Here is a 25,278-nt window from a genome sequence, read left to right as displayed (position 1 = left end):
GCAGTGGCTTTACTCGACCACCAGCCAGAGGGAGATTCTCTCCAATCTTCAAAATTCTCTTTGGGATCCCAACCCCTGTTTGCCCCCTCTCCGGCTTTGTGTGTGTTAACTTTCACAACTTTGCTTTGGGTCCCAGACCCTGCTGACCTCTTCCTAGGCTTTACGACCCTTGCAGTGTATGAATTAGACCCCACTATCCTCCCTACGTACCTGCCGGTCAGACCGTCACCGTCTTACCTTTAGGGACTCCTGCGCATGGTAGTGACTCTTCTGGGGCTGGGGAGTGGAGTTGGCCTGCCGTTCCTCCTCTGCTGTAGTCGGCTTCTCACGCCTACTTCGGAGACCGTGACTATCAACAAGATAAGAATGGCTCTGGACCCAGTGTTAGGGAGAATTCTCTGTTTAGGCTGAATTTCCTAACCTAGTGACTCCCCCAGCAGCTTTGCTGGATTTCTGGAGTTTGTTTTTTTCTCCTGCCAAGAGTGAGACTCTTTCTCTCCCATTCTTGGACATGATTTGTGGTGTTCCTTTGACTGTTAATGTGTTTTATGGGCTATGGGGTCCTTTACTCCATAGGGTCTCATGTGTTTTTACTATGTGTGTTACACAGCATCCTCCGTGCAGTGACACAGGGGTGTCATAGTGACACCCTACCATAGACTCCATACCCTGGGATTGACTACTGTCTCCCAGGGCACGTAAAGTCACCATTGGCTGTACTAGTCCCAAATTATGAACAGAAACCAGTACAAACCATAATATTGTGGACGTACTGGTCGGGGCAATTCGATTGCCCTGGGGTCTGTTAGTCGAGGGGGCACGTCTCCGTCCCCCCTGATCGAGTTTTGGCTAGTGGCAGTGGATACTACTTTTTATATTCGACCGCAAATGTATCTCTATGGGATTTTCCCATTGTTCGAGGCTACAAACTTTAATTATTTAATTCTCATAGCCTCGAACATACCGCCGGTTTATTTATTTAATATTAATTCGCTGGTTGGTATTTTTTGCCAGAACTCGATTCTAAAATGGCGTTTGTGTTCTCTTCTGTGACTCAAACCCAAGTCGAGCCCTTTGTTCCACTTTTTGGCGGGCTTCTCCACAGAAGCCTCCAAAAGTGGTGCCACTCTGTCTGGGTAACACAGGGGGTGTAGGAGGGGGTTTAGGCACCCTGGACTGAGTTACCTTGGTAACTCAAGTCGCACTCTTGTGTGATTGGCCCAAGTGGTGAGCCGGCCGGCTTACCACTTAGCATGTTTGATTGACAGCTAGGCTGAGTGAATGGGGGTGTGCTGCATAAAAGCAGGGCTTTTGGGACTGGTACTTCAGAAGTCGCCACAGGACCTGAGAATCCGACGAGGGAGAAGCTGAGCCGACCTGCTACGACGACACCACCGGTGGAGCCCTGCGGAACCGACTCACCACTTCCCGACGACAGAGAAGATCTCCCGGCTGGAGAGTCTTCCCCTGACTGGTGGGCACAACCAGTTTACCTTCTTTTCCTCGCATCCCAGGACGTCTTGTGGTCGAATTGCCCGTGCCAAGCACCCCGACAACCGGATAGCCACTTACCACTGGTCCGTGAATAAAAGACCGCTCCTTTTTAACTGAGAACTCCGCGGCTGGTTTCTTCCCTGGCAGTGCAACGGACTCCTGTCTTCCTCCCCGACGAGATCCTCTCTTCCCCCGGACGAAGCACCGATTTGCATCCGCTGCCAGGAACAACTGCCCCCGCTGGAGTATTCTCACCACTTTAAGGTACCGTGTCCGCCAGGCCTCCCTTTCTAAAGATTGCTACAAGGTAATAATAATCCCTTAACCTTCTGGACTGGGCTGGCCGCCTTGACCATCTAACTGGTCTCTTTCTTTTGGTCCAACTCTTTCTGAACCTTTTCGAGACTTTTGTGCACTTTTCAACCGTGTGACCTTGGACACATTTTGTTCTGATCCTCTCTTAAAGTGGATCCGGCTTTCTGAACTCTAACTTCACGGTTTGACTCTGCCTTCCTCTGTTGCTGTGTTCTTTTGAAAGTGTTGGGATCTGTTTCAATTTATGCTCTGTCTTTCTCTCCCTTTTAAACTGAATTATTAGAGTGCCATCTGCGTTAAGCGCTCACCGCTGTGTGAAAATAAGTGGGCTTTACTTAAGACTTGTTTAATATTCTTTTAAGGGAGTGTATATCTTTTAGTGACCGTGTTTTGAACTGCTTAATATCAGTGCCTGTGTGTTTTATTAGATGTGGTTTTAAATAAATAATTATATCTCTTTTACACCAAGTTCTGGTCAGTGTTTGCTTGTTCTACTGTGTTCATTTGACCTATTGTGAATACTCTGTGTACTGCCTAACTCTTCTTGAGGGAAGTCTGACTGCTCGGCCACAGCTACCAAGTGAATCTGTGTGTTACAGACTGCTACCAAGCGGGTTTACTGCCAAACACCTGTAGTCTTAAATCTTTTGCAGTGGTCCCAGAGGGAACTGCGCATGTTTCTGCCTAACACCCTGTGGTCTACCTTCTTATAGAGCCTTTACTTCTAACTGTTCTCACAGTCAAAGGATCGACTGACGTCCGGTCCTGGAGAGCCACCTTCTGCAACTCACCAACTTCTACTCTCCGTTCTTCACTGTCTTTCTGCTCCCACACCTCACAGCTTCCACGCCTGCTGTTGCACAGGGGCTGGGTTGACCAAATCGTTTTTTTAAAAAATATATTTTTATTGAGTTTTCAGAATATAATAATCAACAAATAACAGAACATTTCATAGAGGCTCATAATACAATTCATCAAGCATCAATCCCCCTCCTCCCTTTGCATTTGATAGTCATAATTCATTAAACAACCGGACCTTGTCCGTAAGATTAATCGGAGATGGATATACGAGGCAACCATGTGAATCAACAGACGAAGCCTTGCATAAGGACTCGCAGTGTAAATATCAACCGTTAATTTCCCTCCCCTAATCACATTTAGTTGACGCAATTCATTAAGCATATCATCCTCCTCTTTAACTCCAACGTGGGCCGGTATAGTAGAAGCGATCAGCTACAAGCGCTATGAGCAAAGAGAGGGCAGAAGAAAGAATAAACATAGCCTGAAGAAAGAAGAGAGAGGGAAAAGAGAACAAGAAAGAGAGATAAGAAGTGGAAAAAAATAAGAAAAAAAATAAGTAAATAAATAAAATAAAATATCTAGTTCACAATGCCAGCGTCAGGGTTCTATAGAGGAGCTACAGTGCCAACATCAAGGTTTCATGAAGTGTTTCAGTTACAAGGGGTGAAAAAACATCTGCTCTCTATCCAGTACAAACTCCAGAAATGGTCCCCAAGTGCACATAAACTTTGACATCTTCCCCTCTAACATAGCTGTGAGCTTTTCCAGGCCCAATAGCTCCCACACCTTTACCCACCAGTATGCTATATGTAGTCCCTCCACTGACTTCCAGAAACTGGCCCTCGTGATTCATGCTGCTGTGAGTAGCTGGGAGAGTAGGGTTGCTCTAAAGCCCGACATCGGGAAGGACCCGTCTACTGGGACATTCCCCAGCACCAAAACCCAGGGGCCCATAGTAAGCAAGACTCCAGTGACGACCTTCATTTTGGATCGCACCTCCAGCCAGAACGACTGAATGAACAATGCCACCAAATGTGTGCCAGATCACCTCTCTCTCCACAGGCATGCCAGCAGGTGTCTGGATAGTCGGGGTTCATTGCATGCAGCCTGCTTGGGGGTAAAAACCACCGGTAACACAGCTTAATAGCTCTCTCCTTCACAATTGTGCATCGGGAGCTCTTTTGAGCTCTGTGCCAGATCCTGTACCAGGATTCCTCTCCCACGCTATCATGTACGGAAGTTTCTCCCCGGGAGGGACATTCTCTAAAAGTCTATAACAGGTTGAGATTTTATGAGCCTGCTTGCCTTCTAAAATATTAAGTTCTATCCTGATCGGATCCCTGGCCACCGCTCGGCGGGTATCCCCATTGGTTATCCAGTGGCGAAGTTGAATGTACCGAAAACGTTCCGATTCCAGCACGTTAAACTTTTCTTTGCATTCCATAAACGTCAGTGGCTCTCGGTTTATGTACAAATCTCTTAGCCTCAGAGGTTCAACTGAATCCCAACTCTGGAAGAAGCCAGCATCCAGGCCTGGCGTGAATGCCGGGTTTTGGGTGACGGGGGGAAAAGAGGACCCAGGCCGGATTTGCTACCTTTTTGCGCACATGCCTTATCCCAATTTTGGAGCGTTATCAATGTGGTAGGCAAAAGAGCGCACCGGTGTCTTCGGGCTTCTCTAGGGATAAACGGGAGATGGGCTAACGGCAATGGGGCCACTGCCTGTTCGATTTCCTGCCGTTTAGGGGGTTCTGGAGAGTTAGCCCAGGTCTGCATGGAAGCGACCTGTCCGGCACTGTAATAACGCTGGATTGAGGGGAGCCCCAAGCTGCCTGATGCCTTTCCTCTAGTAAGGAGTTTATTGGTAATTCTGGGCTTTCTCCCTTTCCAAACAAAACGGCCCAGCGCCTTTTGCATATCGATGAGGTCCCCTTTGGGATCCGCACTGGTAAAGATTGAAAAACATATAAGAGCCTCGGAAGCAATGTCATCTTAACCGCGCTAATCCGGCCCAGCCAAGAGATCTGTAGAGAATCACAACATGAAAGCCAATTTTTGGCCTCCTTCAATAGGGCAGGTATGTTGGCCTTAAAGAGACCCGAGTACGTCGGGGTTGTTAGGGATAATTATCAGAAATGTGCTAATTCCCTCCACCTTAGAGACCCCCAGCAACTTTGCTCGACTTTGAGGACTTGATTTTTTTAACCTGGAGAGAGTGTGACCCTTTTTCCCCACTCTCTCATGTATTTTAATGTGATTTTATACACCGTTTCTTTTGGTTGTGGAGTCTGACAAACTCCATAGGCATCATCTTTTACATTGTGTCACACAGCACTTTCAGTGCAGTGGCACAGGGAAGTCTTTCAGATTTCCCAAAGGTTTAAATACCTTCTCTTGGATAAACTACTGTTTCCAAGAGCAGTAGAGTGAAATTGACTTTACTTAACATTGTAACTAGACCCACCACACCCTATCTTACAATAGAGTGCTGGAGGGGTTACCTAGTATCCCCTTTGTCTAGTTTCTCATGTAAAAATGTGTATGTTGCCCTTTTTCGCACTGAATGGCTGGTGGCAGTGGTGGTTTCGTTTGAACTAACATGGTGTGCCTTTACCGCGGGCTGCCTACGCAGCTACAATAAAGCACCCGCAGTCTTTTTTTTCACCATTTCTTTGTGGAAGGGTCCTTCTTGAGATTTGCTCTGTGCGCCAAACCAGGTTTGGTCTCTTTGTTAATTTTGCCTTTGGCGGAATCACAAGTGAAGCCCGCCTCTGGCTCCAGAGTGTCTGGGGTAGGCAGGAAGTGAGGGAGGTGCCCGAAACGCCCTGTGCTTGGTCTCCTAGGAGACCCAAATGCACTCTGTGGTGATTGGCCAGCTGACTGTCCGGCAAGGACAGTCACCCTGCTCTGTGACTGACAGCTGAGCTGGAATGAATGGGAGTGAACTGAATAAAAGGCGAGTCTTTTGCCTTGGAATGCATACTCGACCACTGGACGAAGGAACCGAAGAACTTGAAGAGGACGCCTGCTGCAACTCCTGGACCTTTTCGTTTGCCCCGTGAAGCACTGCTGCAGTACCGAAACACCAAGTTTGCACTGACCGAAAAGCCCCTGCAAGGATGACTTCTCCCCTTGAGTTGGTGGGACCAATCAACTCCAAAGTAAGCCACCTGGACATCCATCTCGGAGCTGTTTGAATTTCCACAGAGTTGCGGCTGGAAACCGTATAGCCAGGGAGAGGAACACCAGATTGTGTGCATTGCTTTTAAGCTGGCCTAGAGCTTTTGGAAGGTCCTCCGTACTCCCAAGAAGCACGACTGACTGAGCCTGAGCCCCCTCAACAGAGTGCAGGACCCCAGAAGCAAGGAAAGTCCATCTCGACAGCTAGGAACCGCAGTGTTGCTCTTTGCGGTAGACGCGAGGAGCTGAAACACGGACCAGCCACTGAAAGTGAAGTTTGCCGGTTGCGAGTTTTGACCGTCGCAGTGAAGTGCAGGAGTCCCCCGACGTCCTCCCTCTTGTCCCCATGACTGAGGACCAGGAACAGCGAGATCTGCAGAGCTGCACAGGAACAGAGGTCATCAGCTGCATCTTTTTCTTCATTTCTATGGTACTGTAAAAAAGTCTGAGAGAACTCATATCTTACTGTAGAGTGCTTGCAACTTCTACAACTCACAAGCCTAATCAGCTTGTGGCCCTACATTTGATTCTTCTTTTCATCAAAGACCCCTAAGAACTTGTGCAAAGACTTTTCCATTTACTTACCAGAAGTGCTTCATCCTATACAAGACTTTTGCCCATTGACTTTGGCTTAGCCTATTGAATTGTATGACTCTTCTTGGAGAATCCAAAAGTATTTGTCTGCTTAAGAATATTTGTGGTCTCTTGTTGTTCTAATAACCTTTGCCTTTTACCAACTTCTAAACGTATTCTAAATGCCAACAGTAAGATATTAATGTCCCCAGCACCCTAGTTATTGAAGTCACCTGTGGGTGTAGGCTGCGTCTGTGTGCCATCCCAAAAGGGTATTTACTGATTTAGAAATTAAGAGTGTACAGTCTTGAATATGTTACTATTATATTGCTCCCTTCTGAAGAAGACTTATTCTAACTGACTGATAAATAAATTAATAATTGTTTATGCAAGAAACCTTGAGTGTAAGAGTTTATTTGAATACCTGCAACTGTAAATCTCTGTGTTACTCCACTACAGCTCACATTGACCCTTCTTGAGATAAGCCTTGCTGCTCAACACGCTACCAAAACTGTGTAGTACAAGCTTATACCAAAGGTTGAGTTTCCTATACCTGTGGTCAGAGTTGTGTGTAGTGGTCCCAGAGGGTACTGCATACAAACTTTCCCTAACAGGGGTCAATTTTATTCCCAGATAGGGGATCTCTATGGCGGACCAAGGAATAGGAATCTGTGCCTGGAAACCCAATATTTTTGCAAAGCGAGACAGAAGGTTCAGCAGCGGCGGGATAGATCTACTGGCATCATTTAAGAAGCACAACAAATCATCTGTATATTGGGCTATTTTATGGCATTGTCCCGCATATTGAAAGCCTAGTATCTCAGGGTGGAGTCGAATTTGTTGACCTAGGGGGTTCCATCGCCAAGGCGAACACTAAAAGGGGACAGGGGGCAATCCTGCCTCGTGCCTTTGCCCAGGGTAATCAGAGGAGTCCATTGTGCGTTCATCTTTATCCTAGTTGATGGAAATTGGAAATTTTGAGAGAAACGGTTTCGAGAATCTAGAACCAAAGCCAAACCCTCTCAGAACTAGCCCCAAATATCCCCAGGACATACTATCAAAAGCCATATGGGCATCCAGAGATAAGAGGAACAAACCTCCCTGGGATCTTGGGAGCAAGGGCAATTAGATTTATCTAACAGCCAGGGGGACATGGCTAGGCTTGCTGCCTAGCCATGCCCCCCACCACCTGCTCCCCCACCAAATAGTTTTTTAGCGCAAGCGGGCATTGAAGACTAGATTGTTCATTCAAGTTCTCATCATTACTCTTCCTTATTCCGCACCTCCTACTTGTCCCAGTACTTAATAAGTAGGTCTCCCTAGGGTAGTCCATGCTCTTCCTCGTCTCAGTAGTTACTATGTTTTTGGACTTGCAGACATGCATAAAAGTATGGGATATGAAGTTGGGTTCTATCGAATAGGAAGGTGTTTAGGGTGTGTGTGGAGGGTTGCCATACTACAGTCTCCCGATACCTTCTCCCTTGTCACGAGAATGGGAATCTCTCCCTATGAGTTTCTCCCACTGAGTACCACCCCCAAGAGGACTATCGGGTAGTGTCCTGCACCACCCAGGCCTCATGGAAAGGGGCTCCCCCTCGGGAAGAACTGACGACATCCCTGGATTCGTCACATAACCCTACCACTAGTCTAAACAACCAAAAAGTCCAGGAGAATGACTCTCTTCTCCTGGACAAGCCTTCCCAGCTTCAGTAAGCTATTCTTAAATAGTTCTTAGTGACTTCCTGAATCAGTTCTTTCAATTTGAAAGGGGGGCTCTTCCACCTCTGGGGTATCCCCTTTCCTTCCTGGACAAAAGTCACTGTTTATCAAATTAGGGTTTTGACCCTTCACATTCATGACAACTTGCAGTGTCTAATTTCTCTGCTTAAGTTTGAATGCTGTGATCCTCTATATTTCGTATTCAGAAGGTTCTTTCTCCATTCACTTTACTTGGCTCTTGTCTGTTCACTGGGATGAGCAGATTGGGTCCTTAAGGGTTCTGCACTTGCTTTAAATTTTATACCCTCACTAGGATGAGAAAGATGCATCCTTAAGTGCTTTTCAATTGGCTTGACTCATTCACTGGGATGAGTAGGAAGAGGGATATCTATATCCCTTTCCCCTTCCGAGGTATCCGCTGCTCCTGTTATCATCTTCACTACGTTCTGGCATCACTGAGTATTCCTGTAGGGTTGGTATCCCTCCTGTAGCATGTACTGCTCCAGCGTTCACTCCTTCTTTTTCTGGTTCGTTCTCGTGGCTCCGTGGAGCAAATACTGCAGTGATCTTGGCGTTGTTCAAGGACTGCACAGTCCACCTTTTCTAGGTCACTCCACCGCTTCTTCCAAACCCAGGCATGGGCGGCACAACCGCTCCCCCTCTCCACGCTTCCTTTTGCCCTTGGCTCTCCGTATCCTCAAGACTGAGGATCTCCGGAGTTTCAGTAGCTTCATCCCTCTTGCGCCTTCAAAACTATCGGCTTCATGTTATTTGCATACTAATGCTGCTTCCCTTTTAACTTTAGTTTCCTGGATCCTCCCCTGTGTAGAACTGTAGTCCTTTCTTACTTTCTAACAAGCACTCTCCATTGATTGTACGATCTTCCTTTTCCAAGTATGGTTAACCATTTGACCATCTCTATGCCTTCTTTACTCTTCTTCTCTGTGTTTTTGACTTCAGGTTTGTGATTGATGTCACAATAGCAAACAGTAACTGGTTCAGGATGATTTTTCTGAAGTCCTGATGGTATGAGGGGCAAATAGAAAAGGGGGTTAGGGAGTTCCTTGATGGAACAGGAGTCCTTGTCCCCAAGAGGGAAGTTTCTCCCTGTGAGGTCCCACTTACTGCCACCCTTGGGAGGAATATTGCATAGTGGGCTCGCCTCCCTAGCCTCACAAGGAAGCGCTCCCCTCTGGGGAGAAGTGACGACATCCTGCGATTCGTCACACCTCCTAACTTTTTTTCCTGAAGGCTTTTTGATTACTTTGACTGTGTTTTTTATTATTTTTCTCATTTGCTTTTGCATTTACCGCAAATGGCTGCTAAAGGTGGCTAGCGCCCTAAAATGGCTATGCCACAAGATTTGCGCTGGTTCTTTGACCATCTTGTCCTTTTGGCCTTCTTTCTGCCTTCTCAGGTAAGGAAATGCCTTGCATGGTAACTGATTTCCCAGTGAAAGCTGCTGCGTGATGACAATTAGTTGTTCAGGATTGGAAAACCCTAGGCTGTTTTGAATATTGGAGATCCTCACCTTTGGTGGGCTTGGGCTTGCACCCAGCCTGAATCATGGATTGAAGGAGATATATGACAGATCATTGTTGGAACCAAGACTTTCACGAAAAAGAGCAGCTGGTGACAACCTGAGGTCGACCCCTGCAGCTGACCAGCATTGCAGCCAGGGATAGGCCCGGTGAAGCTCTGCTTCTCTGCCTGATCTCAGAAGACCCTTGTTGGTGCTTTGACCATTGGACCGGTGGGAACAACTGGTCTCAACCACTGCGCATGGATCTATGCCTTTGAACCCGTCTGAAGCGTTCAATCTGATGGACTGGTCATCTGCCTTTTGTCTAGCGCGCAGCAGCCTTTGAACTTGCAGGATCTTCAGTTTATGCCATAAATCACCTTTCCTTGTAATTCCAGCTTTTTTCACGACAAGGGAAGCTGCGCTGGGGCAGCTTCTGTGCCTGTCGCCAACCTGACCATGGTGACTTACACTGGAACCATCCTTCTGCAACCCTGTGAAGTGTCTTGAAGTGTTTGCACCACCGAGGTCTTTTCTTTGTTTGGTTGGGGGGGTGGGGGGGTCATCTTCAAGACGCTGCCTGCAATTTGTGGTGAGAACCAGGACCAGCTCCTGACACAAAAAGTGACCTTTGCATCCAAGCCCACTGGGCTCCTCTCCCCTGAACCAAGGACAGAAGATCAGAGCTCCTGCAAATTCCGTAAGAACTGCAATGTCACCAGGAAATATCAGAGTAAGGGGGGAAAGAACCGTTTCTGCCCCCCCCCCTTTTACTCCCTGTTAAATTGAGTGTAGAGCCATTGTCCCCTGGATCAAGGATCCTGTCCTAAGACTTGGCTTTTAAGCAGGATAGAGTGAGGTACTTGCGTCTCTTGAAGTAAATATGTACATTACCTTAAATAACTTTTCAATCACCACCCCATTCCACAGTATCATTTCTGAAATGCATCCCTGGAGAAACCATCTCAGACATCTTAGAGCTGGACTTTATAAGACAGGGGGAACTGGGTTGTGATTTTTCCATCGAATCCAACAGTTTAGCTTGTATTTAATTACTCACCTTTTTACTACTGCTATGTAATGTATCTAAAGATGAATGTATATATGTATGTGATATATGGTTTTTGAGTACAATACTTACCTGTGAATATTATGTTTAGTGTGTAAAGAAAGGACTTATAAATAATATGTTCATATACTTACTAACTTTATTTATTGCTGGTGTTTTGTGTGGACTCATTGGGGGTCATTCCGAGGTTGGAGGTAAGGGATTACCGGCGCCTGTAAGGGCACCGATGGCGGTAATCCCTTACCTCCGTATTCCGAGTTCCCTTTGCGGGTCCCTCTTTACCTCCTGCTTTTAGCAGGAGTAAATTACGGGACCCGCAAAGTGACCTTGGAGTAAATTACGGCACCGGAATTTACGGTGCCGTAATTACCTCCTTCCCCATTCCCATTGAGCCCTATGGGGGCAGAAATGGGGATGGGGAAGGGCTATGGTGAATGGGGAATTACCGGTCCATCCAACCTTGGAATGGACCGGAAATTACTCCATTCACCATGCCGGTATTCCATGGAGTAAATAGCTCCATGGTTGCCAACCATGGAGCTATTTACTCCATGGTGTTGTCCTAACTCGGAATGAGGGCCATGGTGCTCCTAAGCCACTCACACTTTTCCTGAGACTAAGCCTGGACTGCTCATCTAGCTACCTTGATTGGGTTTTGGCTAACCTTTCAGCGTTTTCCCTGTTTATTATAAATGGGATGGGCTCCTAAAATCCTTCCCCTATGTGCTGATTTAGCAAATCTACCTTTACAACCTCATTGAGTGTAATTTCCCATCTGGCCACCAAATCCATTTACACCTGCAGGTGGCCTAGGTTTTCGGCTTGGTGTTTGGAAAGAGGTGTAGACCATACCTGCTTTTCTTGGTCCAAATGGGCGTGAAGATTGGCACTGTGAAGGGGTAGTTGGCTGCCATTCCTATCTTTGGGAGAACACCTGAACAAGGATGGCTCTTTACAATCCCACAGCTAGGGATTTTTGGCAGGGCTTTGCGCAACTACTTTCCTGCATGCCCGTTTCTTGGTGGTGTTGATTTTAGTTTTGACTTTCCCAATGGGGCCTGTGTTTGAGCCTCTGCAATCATGTTCATTAAGAATGCTCACCTGTAACATTTTCTGGTTTCTATCACTTCTGGGAAGTGTTTGAGTCCAGTCATTGTCTACTGAGTCTAGATTCTTGGTGTTTGCCAAGAAGAAGGTGACTTTGCGAGTGACACGTCCTTCCTGCTGAAGGTCACGTCAGATTTTCATCTCTCTGAGGATCCATCTTCCTATGTTCTTTCTTTGGCCTCACCCTTGGAAGACGGAGGAGGGCTTCTATCGGCCGAACCTAGTGCAGACCCTCTACTATGTCTCTTGGGCAAGAGACGTCAGGAAAAATTAGTTCTTTGTGGGTTATGTTCATGCCGGAGGGCTGCAGCTTAACAGACCCCATCAAGATGGATCATCCTCTGCCTCCCAGAATGCTGTGATCGGGCTGGGAAAGATGTGCCTGAGGGGGTTGGGGAGCCTGGCTGCCACCTCTGCCATCAAGATGTATGGACTGCTGTGGGTGTCAAAGATATGTAATCTTTGGGAGGGAGGCATCCCTTAGAAGAGCACATACCTTGCCTCTGGGAAATGTTTTCTGAAGGAATACTCCATTCTCCCACAGATTCCGCATCCTCCCAACCTGGACCTCTTGGCAGAGCTGGTGAACCTCATCTGTTCTGTGAACCCTTAACTACTGAGTGCTATGGAAAAGGGCAGAACTGTGGTCATGGGCATATTAACTCTGTATATACTGGCCCCAAAATCATGTGCAGCGTGGTGCGCCGTGCGGAACTGCACCCGCTGGTGGCAATGAAAATATCTGAAGACAGCTGGCACTGTATATAATAATAATGGAGTAGAGAAATCTCTGCGGGGAAGGACTAAACCCTCAAAGAATATTTCTGCGAGATGAGTAATTTATTTTTCTTATGCTAAAAAAAATTACACATGTTTTTTTCATTACAGCGCAATCTGAAAGTCCAGTTCAAGAGAGTCTCAATCTGTTAACTGCAGCAGTCTCAGAACTCATTCTGCTTTACTGCAGTTCAGGCAGTAATAGCAGCACAATATCCCACGAGCAGGAGAGCAGTAGAACCACTAAAGATGCACAAACAACAACAGAGCATCTCCAGTTTACAATATTTGCTGCCCATGGTATTCCTACTAGCTGGATATCCACGTACGTATGGAACACTTAAAGTAGTTAAGTAGATGGTGCAGTTCATTTATCTCTGACACATCTTAATTATGTTGTTTTTCTCCTTTACCAGCTTTGAAAAATACTACTTAATGTGCTCGCTGATCCACAATGGAAAAGACCTCTTTAAACCAATACAATCCAAGAAGGTTGGAACATACAAGAGTTTCTTTTATCTCATTAAATGGGATGAACTGTAAGTGATCATATCAATTTTTGGAAGTATGTGTATTTGTAATTTCTTTTAGCGTACAGCACAAAATACATTGCAACTGAGAGATCCAGGAGGAAAAGATGAGGAAGTAGTAAAAAGTTATGTAAAAAAAGATAAATGAAAGGCAAGATGAGTTCAACATGCACTCTGACTGTCCAAGTCTTTTTTTTCCAAATTTAAATGTATTCGTTTTCATTTCAAATAACAGTCAACAAACATCATACTTGAACAGTGGAAGATGAAAAATTATGTACAAATACTGCATCTCTGATCAAACCACTTCCAATGCACTAACTGGCTCGACCCACCATATCTCCCGACACACAGGTTGCTTAGTACCTTTACATACCATGTACAGGGAATATTGCTAAACATTAGCTTACGAGCTGCAAGCATCTCCCATATCATCTTCATCACAGGGTGCTGTGCTTCCCCCGGCCCTCTCGCCCTCAGGCCCCAGATCTTCCCTGACATATATTTCGTGGTGAATGGGAGCCACTCTTGCTGCACTTTGGTGACCCTTTCGTTGACTATTTCGGTAAGTTTCTCCATCTCATATGTGCTTAGCCCCTGAGGTCAATTCCTACTTGCTCAGTATGCCGGCTTCTTTCAGATCCTCTCCACAACTGCCAACAGAAGACTCTGAAATCATTTGACTAACCCCCAGCCTCCCACCCCTATATCTGCCTTCTTCCTCCTCTAACCCAAAGAGGACCAGAAGTGGCGCAGAGGGGCTGGTCACCCACCCAGATATCTAACCCGGGACAAGGCCTCGCTCCAAAACATCTGCGTCTTCGAGGAAGCCCACCATACATCCCAGTATGTGCTGAGTGCCCCACAGCCCTTACAATAATGCTTGTCCAACCTCGGGTACTTGCGTGCCAGTCACACTGGAGGTAACATTTCGTTTTGTAAATATTCTACCATAACTTGTAATACCTTTCTCTGCATAGGCAGAGAATATTGGCTAAACGTGTCATGAACTTCGATAGGTGAAATGGAGGCATCTGAGATCCATCTAAGTGTGTCTGTTGTACATATGCACGTTTCTCCACTTACTGTCTTTGGTGGAGGCGGCAAAAATCTTTTCTGCACATACGATGGTAATCGTATACCTTCGTCTAATGCTATTTGCTGCAAACGATCGAATTCATGTTTTACAAAACAACTGCGACACATGATCGCGTACTTTCAGTTCGGTATCTCTAGTACGAGACAATTTCAATCCTGCAATTCCTGTGATACAGTTGAATCATTTGGGTCACCCCAAACCTTGGCTAGGTATAAACCCATTTGTTCTATCAGTATCTTTTGTTCAGGACTGCCCACATGGTCTGATAGAGATTGCAAAGTCGCTGCTTCATCGCCCCCTTCTATATATTTTTCTGCCCAATCCCTTAATTCCCTTTTCTGTGCAGGCGGTATTGTACTACGTGTTATAATTCTCAGATCGGTAGTGGTATCGTCATGTGTCAATAGTGGAGTGCTAGAAGTAGTCTGTAATGAAAGTAAGAGCAAGTCGTGTGCACAAGGGGGAGAAGGAAAACTATCAGACTGTGTAACTGGTACAGGCAATGCTTGTGGTGCTTGTGGCGGTACATATGGAGCCGGTGCAGTAGGAGACGTTCTCCTTTGATTTAATCATTTATTTACCAATTCATCGGATGCATGCATATCCTTTGATGGGTATATTTTCTGTACCTCTAACTGGAACCCCCTATCCATCTTTCTCATGGCCTCTTCTTCTTTTTGCTGGTCATGTGCTAAGGCTTTACCAGCCTGTGTAATGTGTTTACGTGCATGTTTCTCTCTGCTTCTGAGACATTGGTTGGCTTCCTTTCGCTAAATCCCTAACGACGTCAAATGCAGCCGGCCACGCTTTCTTTTGCAACAATACAGTTTCTAAATGCCCAATTCTCGCTATCTCAAAACTCCCTAGTTTCGGCCACTGAAGTTCTGGTTCATGTCTGGTTTGACGATGCCAAATACTATTGAATATTATTGCTCCTATACTATATTCTATGAACATATCATATGCCGGCGACCCTGGTGGTGGCTGACTATGTTCCTAATCATTCAGTTGTCTTCCCCTACAACAAAGTGTTGCTCAACAGGATGACCACTTACTAAAACCTGGCATGTTCCAGCAGGCCAATATTTGTATGCATATAAATATTTTACAATCAGAACAACACCCGGCAGCACTGTCGGTTTGAAACACTCACCTGATTCTAATCTAAAGAGGGAATCCCCATCAAGGTATCCTAATCGTCGCCAAAAGCCTCTACTCCGTGTATCTTGCCGTCATGATCTCTGGGCGAAGCGTGGCGTTTGGAGATCATAAGCAGCAGTCTGCTGAGGAATTGCAACTCAAGTTGCAGGGGCCCCTGATACTCACTGATCTCAATCTGTCAACTCTGTCCTCGCCTAGCGATGGGTCCTGATAGGAAGAGCCCACGTTCCGGGCACCATTCTGTTAGTTCAGAAATATGGGGCTACTGCAAATAAATGAAGACACACAAGTCACGAGGAACAAATATATAAACAACTGTTTATTCGCACTCGAGTGGTCTCAGGTTTTGCAAGACATGTATACTGGCATAGAAACTGGTGAGATTAAAGATGGGCGAGTGGATGTTTTTTATACACATTTGAAATAACATGATGTATTTGGGTTAACTCATCACGTGATAATGGCTCGTGACCAATAGACCTACAGACTTGGGCATTTTACCATTGTAACATGTGCTAGAGCGCTTGACATCTTGCAGACAATTTACTGTCTGGTAGGCAGAGCGGAGCAGGGTGTAGGAGTATATTGTGTTCCGAACACAAGGTAACATTCCTCGCGCTTCTTTATCTACATTATTGCTAGACTAAAAGGTCAGTCTGTATTTCTACTCAGTAGCTCGATCCTTTAGAACAACATATGCTGTGAATTGTGCTTCACTTTAATTGTCTGGATGCACATTCACAATTAGCTGCGGAAAGGGCGAAAGAATCAAGGAAGACAGGATGGCACCTAATTTACAGATTAGCTACATTGGTGCCAGTACTTCAAGGCTCTAAGTTAAAAGACAAACAATGCGTTCAGCAGTTTCAACATACCTGTGCAGGGGCATGTTTTAGCTAAGATTCCGAAGATTTGACTTTGTGAGTTCTCACCGCATTCAGAATGAAAACTCGGAAATGAGAGCAAAGCAGCCAAGATGGCGTTTTCAGAAACCGCAATGGTGTGGTTCAATGTGTAAGTGCTTAGGCCAACATTATAACGCACAATGGGGGTGAGGGGGGAGTCCTTATAAGCAGTTGGGATGTTGGGAAGGCTGGGTATTCTGGCTACACTGCTTAAAGAAACTGCAGCAAGAAGTCTGCAGCACAGCAAAACACAGGATCTTGACACCGCCAACACCACTTTTGACCACTTCGCTCTGTATGGTACTTTAATAGGTACTGTGAAGCAAAAGTGTATCCAAGAAAGTTAAAATAACAGTAGAAAAATATCCCCCGCACATGTCTGTCAATATTCCAGGAGTTGCAAGACTGAAAGGAGATTCCTCATGGGCCTCTGAAGCTACTCTCTCAAACCCTGAAGGAAATGGCCCTCCGGCTGGGTAATGATGCGGTGGATCAGTTCCCCAAAGGCACTTGACAGACACCTGTCTCTCGAGTTGAAATTACATGGGATCCAGGAGCTGCTGTAGAGAAGACACTAACGGGTATAAGTTGAGGAGGTAATCAAAGGAATGTTAATAATACCAAGAAAACGTCTTACCTGGGTGTTTCTGGGCACCCAGCCTTAAACCTAGAGCCTAGCCTGTTAAGAGATGCTATAGAAGGCTGATTTTGAACACGCTCTAAAATTCTCAGTGAAATGGAAATAAAAATAAACAAAAGCAGAATACCCAACAAGTCTGCTAACGGACTTAAAAAAACGGAAAGGAAGGTATGGGCCTCATTCCTGTTTGAAAGGAGAAAAGAGGATCCAAGATGGGAACCCTCCCGTCCCCTGCACACTATCAAATCCCATCGACAGGTGGTTAAGTATTCAATTCTAGAAGTATCAATTTATATTATGAAACATCAATTCAAGGAAAACAGACTAATCGTTGTTTTAGTTCAGAAACACAAAGATTTAATCCATGAAAAATATCATCAATCAAGCTGTGCATAGAAGTCCAAAACAAGTGGCTGACGCGTCTGGAGATTACACTCTCTTCTTCTTGAGCCAGAAATGAACTGTGGACAGATAATACACATAAAAACACGGTGAGTATGCCTCACTTCTCAATAACGCATACACCACAATCATGAACTATACGATCAATGTATAATAGCCACACTAGAAACCGCTATGAATCATATTTAGGATCCTCCCACTATTACTTTATGGGGATATTCATAATGAATAACCACTTCATAATCAGATGGGATGCTTCTACAAGTATATGCCATTACCTTTCACTCTAGAGATGTCAGGGTTAACATGACTACCTATGTCACTACGTGGCTTCAACTAATGCTTCTTGCCGTAAACAGAATGCAGTAAAAAGGCCAGAAAGGTAAATATACCTTGAATCTATCCTGTGATAATTCTTTTGGTGGGGAAAAATCTTTGTGTTGAAAAAAGTGGTTGGCCATTCTTGGATCTCCAGACCCTGGAAATAATGGAGAGGGGAGCCTACATTAATATCTGAAGTGCCGATATTGTTAGTCAGAATGATTGCTGTGTGTGACCTAGGGCTAATGAAGTAAAAGAATCACCACACATCCGGTGTTGTGGATTTCACGTGGTATGATATTCAGATCTCCAATCCTAGTCTATTGGCTTCTCATGTATCTTCACCCTGAAGGGGTGTTTGAACACTACGTTCTCCATGTAGACCTGTGTACATGTGTTGTAAAACAGCATGACATTACTACTAGTTCTGAAGATTCAATCTTCTGAATGCTTCTAAGCATATTGTAAATAGTAAAGTAGAAGTGTTAGACTCACCACAGGGTTGCGATTAATCAACACCTGGTGTCAGACCGGCGTATAGAGGTGGGAGATAAGGTGCTCCGTCGTCCGAAGTCGACAATGGGCACGTCCTATGCACTTGGGGCTAAAAGAAAGGCAAACAAGATTGCCGATTTCAGAATACAATCAACCAAGAACCTGGTATTCCCAGGACCGTTAAAGTCTGTGTGAGTCTTACCTGTATTTTTGTTGAATCTCTAGTGTTCGTACAGCGATTGCAGCCAGAGGTGTCCGTTGCCAAGGACATGGTGCAGGACGCTCTGAGAACGGCGCACACCCCTCTTGTTCTGGTGGGCTTACCAAGCCCCTACTGCGTGTACTTCAAAGCGCGTCAGTTGGTAAGGAGACGGATAGGACGCTGGAGATACAACGAACGCTCTCCTGCACTTATTGAAATGGGGAAACCTGAAGTGCAACTAAGCATCCATCTTTGAGTGGAGTTAGTGATTTTGGTATGGCTATCAGACCCAAGCTTAAATATTTTGGCACCGCTTCTTCAATAGTAGAGTATACGTTTGCTAATGTTCTACAAAGAAGAGTTATGTCCAAATTAGTGGATTCATTTATTTATTATCGAGGACTCCTGATACATGTTCGTAGCGGTGTATGGATGCAGAAGTAAAAATGTAACTAACCAATTCTGATGGGCAGGTCAACAATTCCCAGACTCAAGTAGTGCGAACAGAGGTTCCATCAGAATACATATCACCATGAAATGAACAATATTATGTTGTGAGTAATGCAGGTCATGCTTAAAATAAAAAGTGTCTTACTGTCACATTGGATAACATCATGTGGAACTCAGTGTTAGAAATCTAGTGAGAGTCACTAATACTCAATGTGTCAGAGATGTGATTCTATAATTGAGAGGTGGGTTTACCCCTTTCTGTACTCTAATTGAGTGAGGTGTATCTATTCAGGGAGACATATACACATATAGGTAATCATTACACAAACTTGTGGATCCAGGGCGGTTTGTGATCATTAGACATGAACATTGTAAAATGTTAAGAAGTGTGTGACAAGGTCTGTAGTCTGGCCTTGTCAAGAGGGGGGGGGGGGAAACCTCTCTTCTGGTGGCAGTGGGAACATGGAGAAGAACCTGAAGTCTGCATTCAGGTTAAGAGCAGAGTCGAAACAGAAAACTCCTACTGTTGTTCCTTTTCCTGGTTCCTATGTGTATTTTGTAGATCGTTGTCTCCAACTTTACCTCAGACCACAAGTACGAGCAAGTGCCTTTTTCCTTCTACGGACTACCAGCCCAGGGAAAAGGACCAGCTGAAAAGGCCTCATGCTGTGGGGAGAAGGAGAGTACCATTGATACTTGACCTCGAAGTAGACCGCAAAGAAAGACCTTTGCCCTGCATGTGCCTCGCCCTAGCGGCACACAGCTAGGCAGAGAGAGAGCGCGACACCGCTGGGGGCTGGAGTGCCATCGATAAGGGTACTCCAGAAACACTGAGGCAACGTGGCAGAGAGGGAGGAAAGTCGTGTCAATATGCAGTCACCCGGGAGCAGCGCAGAGCCACCAAAAGGAGGGGATCCCTGTACCTGCGAATGCATAAAACCCCTAGACTACCAGGGACAAGAACGGCAGGTGGTTCTACCCTCTCCATACAGAGATGAGGGAGCATGGAATGGAACTTTGCCCATGGTTGATGCTTGGCGGTGAAGCTGTGTTGGGGGTTGGGGGTAGGGCAAGGGTTAGGTCACTTCTGGACACTGTTTGGTGCACATACATGTCCCAAGCGGGGAGAAAGAAGTAAGGATTGGCCAGGTATAGAGGCCCAATCCTGGGAAGGCAAAGCGGTTAAAAGAGTTCAACATGATATGCAAAGTGTTCGTTGTTTGGGTGAAGTCACAGGAGGTTGGGGGTGGTGGACTAAGAGACCAGCCCAAAAAATGAAATATATATATAAGGGGAATGAGAATTTTGGAACCTAGTGAGGTATTGGCATAGGAGTGATTGTGGTTGTGCAGTTTTGAGATTTATTTCCAAAATCTGCCTCTGGCGAAGATTTTGGTGGCTATCGTAAACAGGGAAGACACTGAGAGGTTAGTAACAACCCAATCAAGGTAGGTGAGCAATTTGTCAAAGCTTAGCCTCAGGAAAAGTGAGAATAGTGCCTACGGCTACAACAAGTCCACACAGAGCAACACTTAATTCAATTTGACAGCAAGTATTTGAACATAGTTATTTATTAGACCTACACTCTAAGGTACACACTAAGCATACAAAATCACAGGTAGTTTTGTCAATTGGAACTAAATGTACCTTATGTACACATTCACCTTAGATGATAGAATTGCATATGAATCAGTTACCAGTGCAATAGAGGTGAGTAGTGAGATGCAAAGAGGAAATAGCCAGCACTAACACAAGAACAGCTCCCCTCACTCATAATACGTCCAGCCCAAAGGTGATATGGGACCTTGTGCCCAAAAGTCACAGGTTCCAGCATATAACGTCATGTGCGTTTATGATGCAAAATGATGCAGTGGGACTGGTGGTTGTGCTTATTGAAGTTTTTAAAAGGTAGGTACGTTTTTTTCCAAAATCAGGTAAGTTCTCTACTCTATCCTATTCATGAGGAGAGACCTAAGAAAGGATCCTTAGCCCAGGTTCGACCACCAGAGGCCAGGCCAGAGGGAGTTGGGAACAAGTACTTTACACCTAATGTTACCCTATGGAGGACGCCGGTGGGAAGGGGTCAAAAACATACCCCCCTGACTCTGATTCTACCAGATGACACTGCAGGTCTTCAAGAATCTGCTGGGGATACAATCTTGGATGAGGAAGTCCCTGGGGCAGAGGCCACTTTTCGGGTCAGATATTTGTCACGTAGCTCAGCAAATGGACCCAGTCTGCTTTCAGAAGAGGATCCCAAATGAAGAAAAGATGCAGACTTCTGTGGTGCAGATCCTCCAGGACATCTCACAGGAGTGAAGGAGGATTGTTCCAGTGTCACCATGGTCTGGCGGCTAGAAGTGCTCGTACTGCGGCAAAGGTTTGTTGCTGGACAGATGTCCTGGCACAATTAAGTAATTTCCAGTGTGGTATTTTTAATAGCTTCTTTTACAACGCTTCCCATCTTTCAAGCCTTCAAGATATCTGTGATTTAGCCTGTGATCCCGCTGCTATGAGCGACAGCTGGTGTGGGGAGAAACAATAGCAAGAGAGATCTAAAAGGAGGGGAGCCGTGTGGGTTAAGGTAGGAATGGTTATACATTTTGCTAAGAGGTGATGGCAGTAGACTTCTCAGCAATTGTTTATAAATGCTGTATTCTTCTAGCTTGGAAGTGCTCCCAAGGGTAGTAGCAACTTTACTGGAAAACAAATAAAATAGCTTTCACTAGAGTGCAGCATCAAAAAAAGCACATACCATTAATAAATAAATGAGAAACGCACACATGTTTTTGCAAAGATCCATGATTTCTAAAGGCTGGTTCAATTGTATTCTGTACTAATAAAAACAGGTAATTTTGGCCCCATAGGTTAAACCATAAAACCGGTCACCTTACTCTAATGCCTGGGGTCGAAAGAATGTATATGCAAAGGAAAGAGGCAAAAAACAGTGTAAAATTCAAAATAGTGACTGATTCTCATTCAAACCCTATAAGCAAGGTCTTGAAAAAATAGACCTATTAGCATGTATGTAAACATAGATTTAATTTTTATTACAAATTGATGTACATTAGACATAAATCTAAAACAGTTGTATAAAATCAAAGCACCCACAGAAAATTGACAATACAATACAAAAATCACCTCACATTTGATAATTATACACAAACACAATTACACATACCTAAAACCATTCCATGTACCACAACAGTCCAATTTGTGTGGTCACAATTGTCGGCCCAACAGGTTTCTATCCCTAGCACCACATTGGTTGGACATTCATCCAGGGCTGTCCACTGAAGAACTTTAATAAAGCATCTGATTCTTGTACTGTCAGGTAGTCGTCAGTCATTGCATTAAGTGACGACAGGAGAAGAAACCTTCTATCAATGTGTCCCAAACATATATCGTGACTGTAAAAAAAGAACAGAAACAGTCACTGCTACTCCACACCAAAACTAATTCATTTACATACTCCAGAGAAAAACATTATTGAATCTCTTCTGGTCATTGTGCGCAAAAACACACAATACACATTCAACACAGGTACCTGCTACTTGTGCATGGTAACACCACATCACAGGAACAATTAATTTCCACTCCTATTTAATAGGACTTCTTAATTGAAAAAAACGGTTTCACATTAGCAAACTGCACCCCGCTGCAAAAAAACATAAAACACATAATGACCTACTCACTACCGAAAAAGAGCTAACCACATATATTTTCTTTTAAAATTGAATTCCATAATCAATAAAGCATGGAGATCACATAAGTCAATTCTCCTTTTTACTGTCGTGACGTACCTTTACACGGTTAAAGCCACTCGCAGATGTGCGTTAGTTCCACAAGTGAGAATATCTTCACCAACAATCCCGGCATTGATATAGAATGCCTCAAAGGTCATCCAACTGTAACCAGGGAGCGAATAAACAGGACAAAACAATTTTGTTATTAAAAAGTAGAAGGATAGTCTCACCCATCTACCAGCACCAGTAAGTGTAATGCAGAATTCTCACTTGTGGAAGAGATGCGCATCTAGGAGTGGCTTTAACCGTGTAAAGGTATGCCACCGTGAAGCGAGTGAATAAAAAAAAAAAAAGCTGAAACTAGGTCAGTAAGGTAAGGAAAAAGGCTTCACTTGCGCCCAAAAGTAAGGAAAGGTTCAGAACACTAGGAACACATAGAAGTTCCATTGATGTTTATGGAGGTGAAGCAGCAAAAAATAATATTTCCTAACAACCAGCGTAACTGGATAAGCAGCTGTTAAACATCCATATGCTTGTAGATCCCACTCAACACATTTGTCTTGCTGGTTATTGAAATTATGAATTATTTTTGTACTTGCCTTAAGCTAGCATGCAAGTGCCCTTCTCTTGTTCTCATCTCAGAGTGATGCTTGTGCCAGTTTTTCCCTCTAAACTGCAAATGCCAGTTCCACTGTGCCCACATTTTCATCCAATTAGGCAGGTGTTAAGAAAGATTTTATTTTTGCTGCTTTCCTTACATAGAGTTATATGAGACACTATTTCTTTTTTCTTTGTTTTGACTTCTGTCCTAACTTTCTGGAGGTAAGTAAAGCCTTCTTTACTTTCTTTGTCTTTTTTCCTCATTCGTATGGGGAAACTGATCAGTTCATAAAACTATCAGTACTGAGGGATGTCTTATATTTTCTTTACAACCGCACACACCACCTTAAAGTGTTGTTAGGATGCTACTTTCTATCCTTATAACCTTTTCTTTTGAGTCTTTTCGGGTACATTTACAACTTGCACTACAAGACGCCTGCTTCTGCATTTTCTGCCTTTTCCCTGAATAGGAAGCCGTGCAGGATATTCTCCTTTGTTCATCCATTGAAGATTGCATGTTGTCCCCTACTGGGGTGACTCCATGGCAATCTGTCTTTGCTCCCTGGAGGTGTCCTTGGTCGGTTGCTCTGCATAACTCTTCTTCTTTACGTCCCCTTGGTGTTCTGCTGGAAGGTGCCTGGCACCATGGTTTAAGCACCATGGTCAAGTGAAACGGAAATCCCACGTATGAATGTAACCTCTACACCGGAGTCCCATGGGTCTCCCCCGACCAGACCAAACAGACAATTGTGTCCCCAATGGAATCCGTGGCCTAGGCAGCCGTCTCCGCAGACATTAGTGGGGGGTGGAGGGGTTAACATTCCTCTTTCTATCTCCCGTCCTCCATAGGGTTGCAGAGGTGTAAGGTCCTGTCCCTATCTCTCTTTCTTAACCTAGATTGGTGGCGATTTGGTCATTTATCTTCTCCTATGCCTATCCTAGTGTAGTGGGATTGAGAGAGCGTTTGAATCGTAACCATTATCATCATCCAATCACATAGTAATCCTTCCTGATAATCATAACTTTCAAGGCTGATAACATTTGTGCGCAAGGCCCCAGATCATCTTAGGGTTGGTCTTACTAAGTGCTAGGTAACTGTTTGTGTTGCTCTAAATTTCTGTATTGTATGCATCTGACTACTTACATGCTTAACACTGGTTTTACATTAATGCTATTTCTATCTTCTCCGAAGGGTTGATGTGTAATGTGCATTTTATAGTAATTGTGGGCCATTATTTGCCTAGAGGTTTCATTTGCCATGTGTGCTTGTTAAAGGTCTGAGACATTATTGTATATTTGTGTCCTTCCCTGTCTAACTGAAATTATTGTGTTGCTCTTTGTGGACTCATTGTAACCCTAGACCACTCTCACACCTCTCCTGACTCTAAGCCTTTCCACTCTGCTACCTTAACTTGGTTGGGTTTGGCTCGACTTCAGTGTCTTTCCTGTTCACCTTAATAGGTTATCCTCCCAAAATCCATCACCAGGTCTGATTTTACACCCATCTGGTTTTTGTTTGAGGAGTAAGGCATGTCGTCATTCATCACACAGAGTGGTATATAAATATGAATTTAGTGTGAGAGTTATTGTGCACTTGAATTGAATTCATGTTTGACAATAGCACCAGATAAAAATTTTCATGAAGTGGGTTCAAGACCACCAACAAGTGTAACAAAATAAGGTCCTCATAATTGCCCGCCATTCGGAGATGCTCCATACAAGATGCAATTTTGAAGATTGTCCATACCTGTCACAATTACAACACTATACTCCTTAACAGGATCCAAGTTATAAGATGCTCGGCAATATGCTGCAGTGGGCCATACTTCATACGTTCTAACAGATTAGATGTTCGTGGCATATTTATGATCGTCCAAAATGATTTGGGTCTTGCAAAGGCATTTCCGATAGAAGGGCTCAAAGTCTGTTCAGATTGAGCAGAAACTGAACCTGATAAAAGGCAGAAATTATGAATTGGACCGTCATAAGTGGATACATATGCAAGAGGCTATTTTGAGCATTTTCTCATAATGGACATAGAACACAAGGTTATAAACATCCTAAATGTGTGTCATTGACTGTATGTTATTGAGCATCAAACCCTGCTACATGTGGTATACAAAACACTGCATGATGTGCAAGGGCAAAACAAAAACCCACAAACCATCAT

At 44.6% G+C, this 25,278-nt stretch overlaps 1 protein-coding gene across 1 annotated transcript in view; it reads left to right on the top strand.

Moving 5' to 3' along the window:
• Positions 1-25,278, top strand: part of PIK3C2A (phosphatidylinositol-4-phosphate 3-kinase catalytic subunit type 2 alpha) — a 2,027,647-nt gene that overhangs the window by 705,967 nt on the left and 1,296,402 nt on the right. Inside the window, exons 11-12 of the mRNA XM_069623772.1 lie at positions 12,669-12,882; positions 12,974-13,096. Of these exons, the coding sequence (XP_069479873.1) occupies positions 12,669-12,882; positions 12,974-13,096 (337 nt within the window). The remainder of the gene's footprint in view (positions 1-12,668; positions 12,883-12,973; positions 13,097-25,278) is intronic.

This window comes from Ambystoma mexicanum, chromosome 11, assembly GCF_040938575.1.
Source record: "Ambystoma mexicanum isolate Mex_15411 chromosome 11, UKY_AmexF1_1, whole genome shotgun sequence".
NCBI classification, from domain to species: Eukaryota; Metazoa; Chordata; class Amphibia; order Caudata; family Ambystomatidae; genus Ambystoma; species Ambystoma mexicanum.
This window is presented reverse-complemented; position numbering and strand designations above follow the sequence as displayed.